Raw genomic sequence first — 17,226 nt, 5'->3', positions numbered from 1 at the left:
GAGATGTTGTCAGTGGAAGTGATTGTGAGCATGGACAGAAGTATAAAGAATAAACTAGAGTTCATGGTTGGCCTAAGTTCTGGGTTAGAATAGTATGCTAGGTATATATATATATGTACGGTGCCCAGCAAAAAGCAAATATTTTCAGTGGATCAAATATGTAGCTTTAAAACTCAACCACTCAAAACTAAGTCAGTGTTTTCTTTTTTTTTCTTTTTATTTTGTTTAAATGTTAATTTCCATGCTGTCTCAGTAAGAATACAGATTCTATATCTGTGGCTCCAGTCAGTTATCCAGTAGTACAAATAAGATTCAAGTTAACATGAAGAGGAAAAAAAAAAAGAAAAGGCAAACTACATATAGGGAAGAAAAGGGGAATAAATTTACCTCATGCAGGTTTTTGTATGAATTATATTTGCATACAACCATTTCCAACAGCCAATAGAGACCTGCATTATTATTTAAAGTTTTTTTTTTTTTTTCTTTTTTTTTTTTTGTTTCTGAGACAAGTCACAAGGCTCAGCTCATCTTAGAGCCGGTAGCAGCCATCATCTGAACTCAACATGTCTGCGCAGTATACAGTATTTCAGCACAAAAAGGTACAGTCCAGAACACTGCAAAACAATAGTACATCATTTCTACAGTATAAATGTTATTAAGCATTTTGCTTCACATGGGTATCGACCTCCGCTGAGTGAACTACATTACAGAAAGAGCACTTTGTTTTTGACTTGCCCTTTTAAAGGTTTAATGATTTAAAATTGCATCTGTCATTTGCACTATCAAACATATAACAGCTCCCACAACTAATGATAGTAGACATGAGTAATAAAAGTTAATTTCTGTTTACATTAAGAAAAAAACAAAAACAATCAAAAATACATCCAGCAAATGATAAAAAAGCAAAATATTAAAAAATAAAATAAAAGTACCAGGGGAGAGGGAAGGACAGGGCACTCCTAACTCAGTTTGACGATACTTAATACGTTCAGCAAATGACTTGCTTTGACAGGAGGAGGGTTAAAGGGACAAAGAGATCTGTAGATGCCCCGGAGGCATTAGGCTGGAGGAGTGCCACTTGTGAGATTAGGCTTTGAGGCTCCCTTTGTTACACTGGGGATGCTGGGTGGGGTGGGAGTGGGTGGAGTCTAATGTTGGCAGTGATTTCTCACGGGTTCTCATCCTCTACATCTTGCAGCGCTTCTTTAGTCTGTTCTTCTCCTGGAACACAGAAATGGGGATGGATTAGGCCCAATTTCCAAACTACTACGGCATATCTGCTGAGACAATTTTTTACGTCTGGTTAAAAGAGCCATATCACAAGAGGAAAGATTATAACTTCAAAATCACACAGAGAGGACAAACACTGTGCATGACTGGTGAACAAAAACTAACTGTATAAAGATACCACAAGAATGCCTCCCTATACAATACTGCACGATACGTGGTAGTGCCGCCACAGAGACCTGCCCTTTTGTGTCTCAGAAGATTTAAACAAGGTGCAGCTGACAAAACTTCAAAATACATTTTCAATATCAGAACCCTGCATCAACACTTAATGCAACAGTTAGAGAAATTGCATGTAGAGATTTCCAAAAATCTCGGAAAAAAGAACGGAAACATACAAGATTTATTAAAAGTAACAAACACAAAATGAAGTTTAAACAGGACACTTAACACTTTCCTTTTAAATGACCATAGTGGTTGAAAAACAAATACTTAAAGTGATTTAGAGTGTCCAACTTCTTTTCTTCCACGCTACATTGAGCACCATTCGACAAATCCAATAAATAACAAGTCATGCTGACCAGGTGAGTTTCAGCGTGCGAGAAGCAGTAGAAAACCCACTTCACTTGTGTGCACCCAGTGCAGCTACTCTAGCGGTTCAGTGGAGGCGCCGTGAGGTTAGTGAGCAGGTTAGAAACACAGGAAGGTAACTTACAAAATACAGTTTATGAGGAATGAACATTACAATTTCCCTTAGGAATCTATATGGAGATGAAGGAGAGAGATGGGTTATGTTAAAAAGTTGGCCACAGTTAGTGTTTATAACACACACAGCTGACAGAGGGCAGCATTCAACACATCGAAGCATTTTTTCCACAGTAGGAAATTTAACCGTAGTTACCTAATAGAGAATATTGAGGGGGAAAAAATGTCAAAAAAAAAAAATATATCAGGTGCAGCCTCAATGTTCACTGGTGTAAGCCTGTGTGATTCTGCTTACCATCTCCCTGCATATCTGAAGTCCATAGTGTCAGGTTGTCGCGTAACAACTGCATAATGAGTGTCGAATCCTTGTAGCTTTCCTCGCTCAATGTGTCCAGTTCTGCGATGGCATCATCAAACGCTGCTTTTGCCAGCCTTTAAAAAGGGAAAAGAAAAGGACTGATATTAGTTGGAGCAGTTAATAGTGTGAAAGGTTATTTATTTAATATTGAGGAACCCACCTGCATGCTCTATCAGGAGAATTCAGGATTTCATAGTAAAACACAGAGAAGTTAAGCGCGAGCCCCAAGCGTATGGGGTGTGTAGGTGGGAGCTCCATCATAGCAATATCGCTAGCAGCTTTGTAAGCTACTAAACTGTTCTCTGCTGCTTCCTTCCTGTCGTTGCCTGTAGCAAACTCTGCCAGATACCGGTGGTAATCGCCTTTCCTGTGGAGGCAGAGTAGATCATTAAAACTAGTGGTAATTTGTCAGTGGTGGCCTAGAAGGTAAAAAAGGAGACTCGTAATCGGAAGGTTGCAGGTATGAATCCCGAACCGGCAATTGAGGTACTGTCCCCACACACTGCTCCCCGGGCGCCTGTCATGGCTGCCCACTGCTCACTAAGGCTGATGGTAAAAACCACAGGACACATTTTGTTGTGTCACAGTGTGCTGTGCTGCAGTGTTTCACAATGTAAAGCACATCAATTTCACTCTTTTCTTAACTTGTTCCTTCCAAAAACAAAAAGCTTGGGAAGACTCATGTCTTAAGATGATTGAATTGGTTTCATAGACATTCAAGACTAATTTTCACCTTATTTTGATAAAGACGTATTTTCCATGGATAGCATACCATGAACCAAATATTTAGACGTGAGGTCAGGTCTAACATAAGGAAATCTTACATTTTGTAGTAGAAGACCTTGGACTCTCCTGAAGTAGAAGCTGGAATGAGGTACTTCTCCAAAACATCCAAAATGTCATTACAGATTGACTTCAACTCATTCTCGACCTTAAAGGGGGGGAGCAAAACATTAGTGGTGAATTTAAAAATACATACATTTCTATGGAGTATTAGGCTTCATAGTCTCACCGTTTGCCTGTACTCCCGGATCATCTTCAGTTTGTCCTCTCCCCCTTTACTCTCCTCTTTCTGTTCAATACTGCTGATTATCCGCCAGGACGCCCGCCGCGCACCAATCACATTCTTGTAGGCCACTGACAACAAGTTCCTCTCCTCCACCGTCAACTCCACTTCCATCCCAGCCACTTTCTTCATTGACTCGACCATTTCTGAAACGAGGAGGAGATGGTGGAAAATAGTGTTATTAAATGAACATTTCAGACAGCTATGGTGTGGCTAAAAGATATTAGTTTCCACCTTGAGGGAAATATCTTCTTTGGATATACATCACGTTAGTATTCTGTTTAAAAAAGGACTATAAACAACAGATTCCTGTGCAGCACAGCTTCAATTAAATGCCCTTTACAAGATGTAAAAGATCCACCAATTCTGCTGAATTGTGACGTTTTCGGCAAGCTCTGAGTCCCGCTTGATCCCGACATCAGACAGTGATTGAAACATGTTCATGCCGATGCCCGATGTCAGCATGTTTCCAGCTGGTTCGAGGGAGAAGAGTCCCCCACGGTTCGCAGCAGGATGACCGCAGCCAACCTAAATAAATCAAGATGGCTTCTACTGAATGAAAGCCTCAAACACTATTGGCAAGGATCTCGTGATAAATGGGTCGAATTACAAGATGCTGTGATCATTCTGTCATGTTTTGCGATTTTGCTCTGCCGGAAATGCCAAGCAGTGATTCAAAGTACCCAGCTGTACAGCGCCATCTACAGGAGTGGAGGTAGGCACAAGCTGATCGCTGCTGGCCTCAATAAAGTGCTCAACGGCACCACCCGATGGACTCAATTTGTAAGCAACAAAAATTATATTTATATATCGATAAAATATCACCATGTAAGAAAACATGATAAAATGCTGTAACGATTTTTTCCTAACACTCCTAGTAAATACATTTTTCATTTACACCATTTATCAGACACCCTTATCCGGAGGAACTAACAATCAGTAGTTACAGGGACAGTCCCCCTGGAGACACTCAGGGTTAAGTGTCTTGCTCAGGGACACAATGGCAGTAAATTGGGTTTGAACCCGGATCTTTTGGTTCATAGGCAAGTGTTTACTAGGCTACCACATAGGGGCAGTGGTTGATGGGTAAGGAAGCGGACCCAACGTACCGTCTCCACACACTGCTCTTTCGTGGCCGTCCATTGCTCAACAAGGGTGACTATTAAAAGCAGAAGACACTCGTTGTGTCACCGTGTGCTGTGCTGCAGTGTTTCACATTGACAGTCACTTTCACACAGGAACCACACACTATTTATGGGTACTAACCACCACTGGTCTGAAGCAGCATATCGGGCAGGTGAGACGTGCTGAGCGTTCGCTAAGCTCCGAGCCACCCGAGGCTCCCTGGGGCCTGTTACCTGAACACGGATAACAGGGGCTGCTTCTTTTTCTCACCGCAAGGGGCGAGGGCGGGGGCAGCTTCGGCTCTCAAAAATAGGCTACGCTGCTAAAAAAAAAAAAAAAAACGGGCTGCAAATGAGCCCAGACGCCGGCGTTTAATCGGAAGGAAGCTGGAAGACGGTCGCGTGTGTCCGAGGCTGCGGTTCCGAATGGTGAAGTGACGCCGTGGGGATAGCTGACGTGCTCCGCCATTTTGTCTCTGTACGACTCCATACGCACGACTCGCATTTTTTTTTTATCCCCCCCCACCAACTTTACACGCGGACCAGCGGATGGGCCGGCGAGATGGAGACTATGGGCTTTCGGCGTGTAAAATTGCGAAACAACGGGTCACCCGACAGAAATGCCCTCTACAGCGCGACACGGATGTAACAGAGTCCGTGTCGCGCTGAAACGCCACCCCGAGCCAAAATCTGATCCCCGTTTCATCCTGCGTCAACAATATACTCATGTGCTTCCCACTATAGATAGTAGAACGTTCTGTAAAACGGCCATGGTTCGTGCGGCCATTATATTTTTGCCCTAATTGGGACAGAAAAACGAGAGGGCTACGTCATGCCGAAAATGCCCCCGCCCCCAGCCCGGCATGCGCCTCTTTGAACAAAGGCTAAAAAGAAAAAAAAAAAGTCTCCCCGACAACGGGAGGCCATCTCAAACAGAGCTGGCGTGTGTTTTAAAGTACGCGTCCTCCATAAACAATGCCAACAAAATATCCGGCACGGCGATGAGATTTCGGCACGACACCGGCGCAGGGTTACTTACCATCGTATCTCTCCGCTTGCTCGGCCAGCTTGGCCTGGTACACTGACTCCTCCCGATCTCCCATGGTTTTTGAGCGGTTAAAGCTACGTTTTTAATAAGTGAAAGTTTAAAAAAAACAAGAATGTATATATATGTATATATGCGATGACCAGAATTGTGTGGAACGGCCACAAGGTTCTGCTTCCGACTGCGCTCCCCCTCCACCGGTAAAGCGGGAATAAAGATGGCCGCGGACCTCCATCCGGGAACTCGGCGCAACGCGCCAATGCCCCGTTGCGACCGTAGAAGTGGTACACTGGAACGGGCGCAGATGGGAACGTCCAACCTCATGAAAATACACCCACAAACCGAATAACGTGCACGGATGACACAGCAGCCGACGGCCATTTGGAATAAAGCGTAACGCCGGCACGGAACCACGGCGACTCGGCCATTTGCGACGCACACGCTTGGTTACGCCCGAAACGGAGCCCATTCTAGTGCTCTATTTCAACAATGCAGACTGTGGTCCTTTCTTAATGAATGACAGCGATGTGGCATGGAGTCATCAGATTTTATTGAAGCAGTGTTACGAATATATTTACATTACTTATTCCTTTTGTATCGTAACTTTTTATTTTATCAAAATAAGGGGGCCTGGTTGAGATGTGTGATATGGGTTTGTTACTAAATGCTTTTTTTAATTACAAATGTTTTGGCACTATAAAAAATTAATCCCACAGTTTTTGACAGTAACCTTATCATCGCCAAGCAAGCTGTCTGTGATGAATGTAATCTCTAACAACTGTGTTTGCCTTGCATCCCATGAAGTCCTCAGTTACGCAACAAAACAGCTGCACTGATGTGCTCGACAATGCACAAATGGAAAGAGCAGCGTTTTCCAACCAGGGGTCAAATTTGGAGGTGACACGAAGGCCGCTTATATGTGAAATGTATATGACTTAGTAGGGAGGAACTCAATCTGGGTGTTGAGTGCACATGATATGATTGCATTCCTACTAGTTTCTCATATAAATACACACACACACATGTATGTTAGATACATATATATATGCTTTGGGAATTAACGGATATACAGGAGTGAAAGTGACTATTTTACGTGATGGAATGTGTCCTCTGCATTTAACTCATCACACTTAGTGAGCAGGGAGCAGTGAGGTGCTCAGGGAGCAGTGTACAGTCAATTTCAAATTCTATTTTTTGTGAACTTTTTTTATTGGAACAGTTTAATGCAAACATGACGGCCAACATATGTTTCCCATAAAAAAAACAAACAATAGAATACACATACTTAAAAAAAAACATGCAAAATGAACAATAATAAAACAATAATTATACAATGTAAATTAAAATAAAATCCATAACCCACCCCACCCTGGCTCCATCCGATCAAAGCACCATGGAATAAACAAAAATAAAGCGAGAAGTGGTAATAAGACAGCACAAGACAATATTAATACAAATATATGTACACACACATTAATCTGACATAATTTACAGATCAGTAACATTTATGCCAATTATGATAAAGCCATTTGGTTGAGCCTCTCAAGGTGAGTTCAAACTTTTCTAGCTTTATGAAAGAAAAAGCCACTACATTTAAGGCATTTATCAGACACCCTTATCCAGAGCGACTTACAATCAGTAGTTACAGGGACAGTCCCCCCTGGAGCAAATTAGGGTTAAGTGTCTTGCTCAGGGACACAATGGTAGTACGTGGGATTTGAACCTGGGTCTTCTGGTTCATAGGCGAGTGTGTTACCCACTGGGCTACTACCACCCGGACCACTAAGCCACAGTGAAGTGGTGGGCCCTAATTTAAATTCTAGACGTAAAGACGATAACATTTGGAGTACGATGCTGAACGGTGGTATTTTTTTAGACATTATAGTTCTGCACAGATTGCTGACATAGGGTGACGCGACGTCCTCGTTTCAGCTCCAGTCCAGCAGGGGGCGACCTTTCCTTCCTAGACCTCGGAGCGACGGCAGAAGAAGACCTGCGCCGCATTTGGCGGACACTTTTGAATTTGTGACTGACGTTAATAATAATAATAAAAAAAAGTCAACAAAAACAACTCCACGCCTCTCTCAAGAATCCGGTAGAGTATTTAAAACTGAATTCATGCATTTCATACGCGGCTTGTGTTCGCACAGCCCACAAACAGTCGAAAAATGTAAAATGCGTGAAGCTCTTGTCGGTAGGGTGTGTTGGTTATTACGCTGCATTATCGCGAAAGATGGACACTTGTCAGTATGAATAGTCGCTTCGTGGTTACTACTCCGTGGTTATTTGTGTACGGAAAATTAAATTGTCAGGGCGAAATTGTATTTTTTTTTTAAACATACAGTACAGGCCAAAAGTTTGGACACACCTTCTCTTTCAATGTGTTTTCTTTATTTTCATGACGATTTACATTGGTAGATTCTCACTGAAGGCATCAAAACTATGAATGAACAACTCCACTATGAATGTGGAGTTATGTACTTAACAGAAAAAGGTGAAATAACTGAAAACATGTTTTATATTCTAGTTCCTTCAAAATAGCTGCCCTTTGCTCTGATTACTGTTTTGCACACTCTTGACATTCTCTCGATGAGCTTCAAGAGGTCGTCACCTGAAATGGTTTTCCAACAGTCTTGAAGGAGTTCCCAGAGGTGTTTAGCACTTGTTGGCCCCTTTGCCTTCACTCTGCGGTCCAGCTCACCCCAAACCATCTCGATTGGGTTCAGGTCCGGTGACTGTGGAGGCCAGGTCTCCACTTTTTGTTAAGTACATAACTCCACATGTGTTCATTCATAGTTTTGATGCCTTCAGTGAGAATCTACCAATGTAAATGGTCATGAAAATAAAGAAAACACATTGAATGAGAAGGTGTGTCCAAACCTTTGGCCTGTACTGTACATTATTCGTAGACCAGAGATGAGTCGTCGACCCAGCACCAAGTTCTCGGACATGCCTTACCGGGTACCCGACTCCAGACTGAGCATGACTGCCGCTACGCCACAAAGGTGAATTCTTTTCATCTCCACATGGCCTGTTGCTAATGCTGAGGTAGCTCGGAGCCAAACCGGACTGAATCATTCTTATTCATTTCTTTACAGCAACAGGGATGTTTTTGGAAAGTTAAACATACCAAAACCCCAGTCTGGAACATCGGAGAGAAGGACAAGCTTTTTTGGCAGGTAAACGAAAGCAGTGGGATTTTGCCCTTCAATACAAACTGTTCACACATTGATTTAATGGAAAAATCATGTTTAATGATTAATCATGTCTTCAGCCTTTTCTTCTGGTTGACACCTGGCAATAAATAGAAAAAAAATTAAATTACTACTTTGGTATCAATTGTTCCTAAACCCTTACTTTAGCCTGTTTTTGGGGACAGTGGGGTTTTGGCTGAATTCACAGTTAATACAGACAATCATCCTGTCATCTTTTATGATCACCACAGCCACTCAAGCTTATGAAATTTAAAAGGAAAATATTTTTTATGAAAGTACATAGAATCAAATTGCATGTAAAGTTGTATATTCGACTATTTTTGGCTGTGGCCTATAAATGATTTTCAAATGTTAATAGGCTGGAATAAAATATTTCTGCACTTTCATCATACAACAACAACATTTATTTCTTATATAGCCCAAAATCACATACAGTATGACTCAATGGGCTTTGACAGGCCCTCCAGTTGACACCCCCCACACTTGGCCTGTTGGTAATATGCCTTCCTATCTATAAAGTCTTTGAATTGTTTTCCTGTGCTACTCCCTGCTGAATGGGGCAGTGGTGGTCTGACGGGTAAGGACGTTTGTATCCCGATCTGCCGAGGTGCCCATGAGCAAGGTACCATCCACACACACTGCTCCTCGGGCACCTATCATGGCTGCTCACCAAGGGTGTTGGGTTAAATGCAGAGGACACATTTTGCTGTGTGCTACATGTGCTGTGCTTGCTGTGTATCACAATGACAATCACTTTGCTTTCACATCACTTTGACTGGCATGACTAATTTTATTTCCCCCTTTTGTACAGGGGGGCTGGTGGAGGAAGCCAGAGAAACAGTATGTTTGGTGCATTTGGGGCATCTGAGAAGATTAAAGACCCTCGCCCCTTACACGACAAAGCTTTTGTACAACAGTGCATCAAACAGCTTTGTGAGGTACTCAAACTATTCCTTTTCTTATTTATAATCAACAATGACATGAATGGTAGAAGGAGTACTTGTGTATATTAAATTCACATATTTGTACCACTGTACAATACTCATACATTTTGTATTCTATGATTAGTTCCTGTCAGAAATGGGCTTTCCTGGCACTATCACTGTAAAGTCTCTCCAGTCCCCATCCACGAAGGAGTTCCTCAAGATTTTTGAGTTCACCTACTGCCTACTGGACCCCACTTTTCAGATTCCTACTTCTAAGATTGAAGAAGAAGTACCCAGGATCTTCAGGGATTTGGGGTAAGTACTTGTCACAAGACATGCTAATAAGTGTCCTCGGTGTGGCCAGCTCTCCCAACATATTTGTCTTAATATTTGATGCAGGTACCCATTTGTGATCTCCAAGAGTTCTATGTACTCAGTTGGGGCACCACATACCTGGCCCCAGGTTCTGGGGGCTTTGCTGTGGCTCATTGATAATGTAAAGGTATGTCTGCTCTGTAGCAAGTCTTTAGTTTGGATAAATGTACTTTTACATAACTGCATTTATCAGATGCCCTAATCCAGAGCGACTTACAATCAGCAGTTACAGGGACAGTCCTCCTGGAGCAATTTAGGGTTAAATGTCTTGCTCAGGGACACAATGGTAGTAAGTGGTGTTTGAACATGGGTCATCTGGTTCATAGGCGAGTTTGTTAACCACTAGGCTACTACCACCCTAGATTTATTATAAATTTTTTTTTTTTCTTTATTGGAATAATTTTATGCAAACATGACAACCGACACATGTTTCCAGTTTTAATAAACTCTGAATAAGAATTCTCATTATCATAACTCATCATGCAAGAGAATACCTTAGTGTATTTCTTATACATTGTGATGCAAATGCAGCCTACTAAAAAGCGGTACTGTAAACCAGGCTCACATTAATTCACGTTTTCACAGCTGTTCAATAGCATGAGGGACCGAGACTTGCTCTTCTCAGATTTTGTGGATGGCTCTTCAGATATTGAGGAAGGAGTGGAGTACAAAAAGGTATCAGGGGGCTACTTTGTATTTTGTAGTGTATATATTTGATAACATTTATGTTTAATATGAATGCTGTGTTATATATCTGTCTGTAGCTCTTTATGGACTACACCTGTAAGACATACAACAAGTTCATGGAGGGAATAGATACATATGAAGATGATGATGCAGAGTACCTGGCTTCCCTGAGTGAGTGTTCAGGGGTGGCATTTGTGGATGTCAAGTTCAAACTGCTCTAAAATGTAGATCTTCTTAAGGTAATTGTGATTTCATTTTCTAGAAAAGCTATACAATGTGGACGAGGACGTCCTTGAGTCTCAGTGTGAAAAGTATCGAATCGTGACTGAACAAGTGGATAAACTGGAGAAAGAGAGTCATAAGGTCAGAAAAAACGCCAAATACATAACTAAAAAATCAAACACAACAAAATTCTGCTTCTTCAAAATGTTAAATGAGATTTTGAAATAAATGTGACTTGACAGGCTTTGAAGGGTAATATTACATCATAACTGAGTGAAATGTAATGTATAAAATATTGAAAAGCAATCTATTACATATACATATGCTCTGTATTTCATGTATTTGCCATGTACACTCTTGAAAGTCAATCCACCGTGCTGGTAAAAGGTTAACATTTGTCTATCTGTGATCAGGATCAACTGATGGTCAAACGGACAGAGAAGCTGAAGAGACAGACAGACGTGCAGAAGCTGCAGAGTTATCGTCAAAATCTGGATGCCTTCAAAGCCAACTTGGAGAACAAGGCATCGGTGTTATTAGAAGAAACCGAGGCAACAAGTGAGATTTCTTGCACAGGTTTCAGACTCTAGAGCCACAGCTCTCCAGGCCTCTCATCTTCTGCTCTTAAAAAATGTTTTTTTATTTTTTAAATGACATTGTTCAATTTGGTTTACTTTATGTGTGAATCAATTGATTTTGGTTATATACTTTTCAGGCCTACATTTCATATTAATTATAAATTTATATTAAATATTATGAACACACCTTACAGTGTATCTAATTTTCAACTGTGCAAACTGTATCTAAGTGTACAAAAGTTTCACTTGGTCAAGGTCACAGGTGCAGAGGCAGTTATTGTACTATTTCTTTATTTTGATTTGAAATATTCATACACCCATTACCTTCTATTAAGTGACGGTCCATCACAATGTGATGCTGTAGTATTTAACCTGAGCGAATGGCAAATTCAGGTCTGCAGGTGGAGAGTCTGAAGCAGGAGCGGGCCAGGCTCCAGAACATTCTGCAGAATCAGAAGTTCACACCGGCAGATATAGAGCGGATTAACCGTGAGAGGACCGAGCTCAAACAGACGGTCAGCAACCTCACCCGCAGCCTAGAGGAGGCTGAGCAGCTGGCGTGGAATGAAGAGCTCTCTCTGACAAAGGCTAGGGAAGGGGTGAGTGTGTTGTGACCCTTACCCCAGGACATAATGTTTTTAGAGGTTGCTTATTGTCTCAGCGCTTATTTGTTTGTTCTTTCCCTCCTGACTCCCAGGCGGAGGTCGAGCTGGCCGAGTACCACAAACTGGCCCGTAAACTCAAACTCATCCCGCAATCAGCTGCAAATGCCTGTGGTCATGACTTTGAAATCAACTCTCTCACAGAGTATAGACCAACAGCCATGGGCCAACTCAAGTCACAGATACAGGTTTAGATCGTTTTTTTATGCCAAATTACACCACACCATGTATTTTCTCCCCAATGGAGACAAATGCTAAATTATTGCTGATTTGTTTCAGAACCCTCTCAGAAACATGATCTCTGATGTGGAGGAGGAATTTAACCAGCTGGCCAACAAGAAGCTGAGCCTTGAAGAGACCGTGGAACAGGTTTACACACCTTCTTTTTTATATAGAGATTGTTGTATAATAATACAAAAATACATTTAAAAAATTGTCCTTTTATTTTGCAGATTAACTCTAACATCACAGACAAATCAAATGACTTGAAGCAAATTAAAGAACAGATCAGGAGACTGGATGAACAGCTGGAACAAGAGCAGCAGGCAAGTTTAAACACGACCTTTAAAGTGGTCCGCTTTACATGGATTCCTGTGGTAGATCTTACCATAGCGCAACAAACGGCAACAACTCTGATTCAATGCAGTGTATGGCCGACGAGGAGGAAAGGTGGGCAGCAGAGCTGGATTCGGCAGAGAACCACAAGAAGCTCCTGGAGAAGAAAGTGATGGACGGATATGACGAGGCAATGGAACAACTTAAAGCAGCCCAGCAACAGTGAGTTGAGACCCGTCTGTTTGTTGGCCGTTTCAAAATAAGAGTTTAAAAGTTTACTTTAAACTCTTTCTCAGGTACCATCTTGTCCTACAAGAAACAAAAGAAGAACGGCGCACAGTCGCAAAGAACCTGACCAGCATGTTCAGTTTTGTTGCAGACCATTTAAAAACTGTTGAGGTAAAGTCAAACTTTCGAAAGGAACATCTGTTTAAGTCACATTTAAAATAATAAAAAAAATAATTAAGTGTGGCTGTGGCTTCTGGTATGTTGCAGAAATTTGTGGATGACCATGTGAAAAGAGTGGACAGGGTGAATAAGGAGGTCTTTCAAGAAGACAAAGCCAGCACTGAGCAGCTGAAGGCAATGGTTGCAAATTTCGTTTGTCAGGCAAACAAATCCATGGAGTGATGTGGTTATAATTGAAGTTTGACTTATGCTAACATAGTTGATGTTTTGTTCATTGCAACAAATGTATTTGTGTTTCCTTTTTATCATTAAAATGTTCATTTAGCATAACTAGGATAGCCTTATATGTCTTTTGTCCCCCCCACCCATTTATTTAATTCTGTTTTATACCTCTAAAGAAATGCACATGTGACTTCACATTTGTTGAAATAAAACCTTGTGTTCTGCAAAAGGGAAAATTGTTCAGTACTTCATTTTCCAACCACAAGAGGTCCTGATCGTTTGTTTTTTGTTATCAGAGATTCAGGCCCTTAAAATAATAATAATGTAGGAATAATGTAGGACCATTAGTATTTTTCTTGCCAGAAAGGTTACTGGAATTACTGTCAATAGTGATTGTTCAAAACATTTGATTTGATCATGGGTCAAAGAATGAAGAGCAATATGGTTCTACTGGTCTAACAGCCATTTAGGCATGGAACTGCAGGAAAATGAATAAAAACAGAATTCTGTAATTTATCTAGCTTTACTGCAATAACAGAATGTGAATTTTGTGTTATTTTTTACCTTAACTCCATTAACCGAGTTATTGTAGACGTGTCACAACGATTTACATTAATACGCTAATATGACAATCACTGAGGATACATGACATTAAAATGAAAACAAAGTCAGCCCAAAAATTAGTTTGCAGAACAAGGACATTTCACAGACAAAAATCACTGTTCAAAGCTTTGTGACACAGTTAATTAGTTACCATTTATGTAGAAAGAATGAGGACACACAGTCATGCTTCTTCATTTGTGACTGTCACAAAAAGTTTTTAAATATTGAACAAAAAGACAGTTCATATGTGCCCATTGTGGCATTTCCGTTTAATCAGCAGGAGATCCATGTATGCCCCTTCGATTAAGTCTCCATCGTTGACTCCCAAATCCTGCATGAGTTTGTGTGCTATGGCCACACCCTCCTCTGTGCTCTGGTTTTCCTTCATTACAACCTAAAAAAAAAAAAAAAAAAAAAAGATTCCTTACAGATGAAGCCAGCACTGTAGATTTTATCACTCATGTTCATGTGTGCATACCTCCAGCTCCATGAAGTCTCCCAGACCCTCCACAGTGTCCACATGCACTCTTGTCTGGCCCACCATGTAGAGACGCCGTTCCTTCTTCACTTGGCCCACCAATCCCAAGGCATCAGAGAGAACTTTCTGTGCCAAGTCAGAAATTCATTGTTCTTTACAGTATGACGTCTACTCAGATTTTTAAACAACGTAATCCTTGTTTAAACCAGTAAGATGAAAATGGACTATTTAAATAACTGTGTTCTGACAAGTCTATTTATTGAACAGAGATGGCCCAGCTGGGTCTGTCGGGGCTACTCACGGTCAGTCCCTCCGGGTCGTTTGTCGGCGAGATGGAGTAATTTGACAGCTTTGGACCATCGAAATCTGGTCTTTCATAAAATATGAGCTGTCCACTTCCATCCTGAAAGAGAGAAGCGGTCTTTTGAAGAAGAGGAAGAAAGTGAAACAATTGTCATTGTGAAACAACAAAATGTGTCGTCTGCTTTTAACCATCACCCTTGGTGAGCAGTGTGCAGCCATGTCAGGCGCCCGGGGAGCAGTGTGTGAGGATAGTGCTTTGCTCAGTGGCACCTTGGCGGTTCGGGATTCGAACCGGCAACCTTCTGATAACGGGGTCGCTTAAACAATGAGATACAAGAAGCTCTAAACACTTGTCAAGGTTGCTCTGGCTCATGCAAGATCATCATATGCACAGCATTTAGAAAAGGAGTTGACTACTATTTTACTTTGATAATAATAGAATTGTCCCAACGTCAGCTCCTGATTTTGACATCAGAAAGAACAGTGAACTCATAATAAGTGTCTGACGTTTTATTTCAAAAGGTGAAATTTAACACACGCTCTGCCAATGAGATGGACTATGAAAGCAATCCGCGTCACATGTAAACTGGACTTGTCACAGCAGCACCGGGCCACGTCTCACCATGAAGTCCCGGACTTTCAGGCGGCCCTTCTGCACGCCGAAAAACGTGTCCCGCTGTCGGACCACGGTGCCCTCCGAGCCGCTGAGCTCCTCTGCGCGGAGCTTCAGCTGCATCACGTCGCGCACAGACGCCTTTATTTCCACGTTAGCCGGCATTTCTGCGGCCTCCTCCAGCCAACCGCCACCGCAACAATCGGAAAATAAAAACCCAAACAGGCGCCGTTACGATCCTGCTACGCTCGTATTACACTCGTCGTCGCAGCGCACGGCGATATACGTGGCCGAAATCGCACACGACGCTCGGATGAATAAAAAAGAAGTGTGCGGGGTTCGAGTTCAGCGCGCTTCCCCGACCTCGACCACGCGGCTTCGCAACAAGCGCTGATTGGTTAACGGCGGGTCACCTGACCGCACATCTCGCGGCGTCAGGTGCTGCACCATATTCTGTGACCGTCGTATCTTGTGACCCTGGGGGCGCTGTTTCGATGCATTTGTCGCATTTTAGATTATTTTCTCCGTGTTATTTCTGGTTGGTAATTTGTGGTCCGTGTTATGTGAATGGAAGCAACGCGTCAAGTATAAATATATATATTGTCAGAAAGTAACGCGTTACTTTTGGCAGATTCGTGGCGCGTGTTATCGCGTTATACATTCGTGTACAAACGGAGACCACTTTTTCTATGAATGTGCAAACGAGAGACGCAAAGGCCGTCGCTTGGAACGAAATGAAAACGAGTGCGTTGCGAACTTGTACCTGATCAAATCAACGAAACAGCGCCCGCCTGTAAACCCAGTACAGTAATGTATAGTAGAGTATTCTACACTTCCTGGATGACATCATGCCACGTGTCGGGGTGACGGCATCTGTCAGTTCAACACGCTTGTCCCGTCAGAGCACGTCATAACTTATTGTGAACCGAAGGAATTATTTCACCTGCACACGTGACATTTATATACACACACCTAAAATGAGGGGGCTGAAAGTGTCCTGTCCTTCAGCCACCTCTAGAATCTTCTGTCCGCATACACATTATCACTGTGAAATTTGCAGATGAATAAATCGTTGAGGACAAATATAATTCTGAATAAAACAATAAGGAAATAAAAACGGTCACATTAAACCTTTCAGACATTAAAATATGCAAATTCAATAACTCATAGTTTAGCAGATGACACTGATTTGATTAAAGGCCAGTCTTACGTGTTCACTGTTGGGAATATTCTCTCGTGATGCTGTGCCAAACTTGAATTTAATATAATTAAGAATTAAATATTATAGTCGCTACATTTCAGGATATGTGGCATAGGTATTAAAAAGGAAATGAATGATACCCTGATGTAACGATTGCAGAAGGAGGGCAGGAAGTAAAAGACTGAAAGACAGATGATTTACAGTGATTAAAAGGAAAAAGAATAGTCTGAAACGTACGTATAAGGGGCGATACTGAGGTGGATGATGTCGAAGGAATTGGTGTTTGGCAGCAAGGTATGCTTACACACCCTATTGCTCTCTATCGCACATAAACACACACACCCACAAATTCTCATAGCTCTCACTGCAACTTTGTGGACATAAAAGGTCTTGCAGCAGCTTCTACTGTCATCGTTTATTCATCTCTGATTGCTCCCGGTCCTCCTCCCCTTCTGAGGACATCATCCTCTTGCAATCCTCTGTTTATTTCTTGAATTACTCAGGTAATTACCATGAAGCCTGTTTATTCTCTCTGCTATCTGTCTGTCTGTCTGTCCTTCTGTCTATCTGAATATATATCTATTTTACTATTTACCCTCTGTCCCCTCTTGTTTTGGATGGAGTGCTCTGGTGTGGTATTTGGAGAATTCATC

The 17,226-nt window shown here is 41.9% G+C and overlaps 2 protein-coding genes across 2 annotated transcripts; one reads left to right on the top strand and one right to left on the bottom strand.

Annotated features, from left to right (window-relative positions):
* Positions 1–457: 457 nt before the first annotated feature.
* LOC114769219 (14-3-3 protein epsilon-like) lies at positions 458–5,749 on the bottom strand. Its single transcript, XM_028962037.1, has 6 exons — positions 5,520–5,749; positions 3,303–3,502; positions 3,115–3,221; positions 2,451–2,657; positions 2,228–2,364; positions 458–1,221 (listed from the first exon to the last, which is right to left on the bottom strand). The coding sequence occupies exons 1-6, from the start codon at positions 5,581–5,583 to the stop codon at positions 1,169–1,171; spliced, it is 768 nt and encodes a 255-aa protein (XP_028817870.1). The 5' UTR covers positions 5,584–5,749; the 3' UTR covers positions 458–1,168.
* Positions 5,750–7,501: 1,752 nt separating this feature from the next.
* On the top strand, positions 7,502–13,514 carry ndc80 (NDC80 kinetochore complex component). The gene is made up of 17 exons (XM_028962207.1): positions 7,502–7,620; positions 8,435–8,530; positions 8,624–8,704; positions 9,552–9,678; positions 9,809–9,981; positions 10,066–10,168; positions 10,627–10,716; positions 10,806–10,899; positions 10,991–11,091; positions 11,364–11,508; positions 11,922–12,127; positions 12,226–12,378; positions 12,470–12,559; positions 12,643–12,735; positions 12,837–12,967; positions 13,042–13,144; positions 13,241–13,514. Exons 2-17 carry the CDS (start codon positions 8,442–8,444, stop codon positions 13,373–13,375), a joined length of 1,914 nt encoding a protein of 637 aa, XP_028818040.1. The 5' UTR covers positions 7,502–7,620; positions 8,435–8,441; the 3' UTR covers positions 13,376–13,514.
* The last annotated feature ends 3,712 nt before the right edge of the window (positions 13,515–17,226 follow it).

This window comes from Denticeps clupeoides, chromosome 19 (assembly GCF_900700375.1).
Source record: "Denticeps clupeoides chromosome 19, fDenClu1.1, whole genome shotgun sequence".
NCBI lineage: Eukaryota > Metazoa > Chordata > Actinopteri > Clupeiformes > Denticipitidae > Denticeps > Denticeps clupeoides.
This window is presented reverse-complemented; position numbering and strand designations above follow the sequence as displayed.

What these genes read in the sequence shown, in the direction of transcription:
- ndc80 (XM_028962207.1), top strand. Translation starts at nt 8,442, where the DNA reads ATGAGTCGTCGACCCAGCACCAAGTTCTCGGACATGCCTTACCGGGTA. An exon ending in AGAGTACCTGGCTTCCCTGA is followed by an intron (nt 10,900 to 10,990) that starts GTGAGTGTTCAG and finishes TTCATTTTCTAG; the next exon opens with AAAAGCTATACAATGTGGAC. An exon ending in AGAAGAAACCGAGGCAACAA is followed by an intron (nt 11,509 to 11,921) that starts GTGAGATTTCTT and finishes TGGCAAATTCAG; the next exon opens with GTCTGCAGGTGGAGAGTCTG.
- LOC114769219 (XM_028962037.1), bottom strand. Translation starts at nt 5,583, where the DNA reads ATGGGAGATCGGGAGGAGTCAGTGTACCAGGCCAAGCTGGCCGAGCAA. An exon ending in GCAAGCGGAGAGATACGATG is followed by an intron (nt 3,503 to 5,519) that starts GTAAGTAACCCT and finishes TCCTCGTTTCAG; the next exon opens with AAATGGTCGAGTCAATGAAG. An exon ending in TCTCCTGATAGAGCATGCAG is followed by an intron (nt 2,365 to 2,450) that starts GTGGGTTCCTCA and finishes CCCTTTTTAAAG; the next exon opens with GCTGGCAAAAGCAGCGTTTG.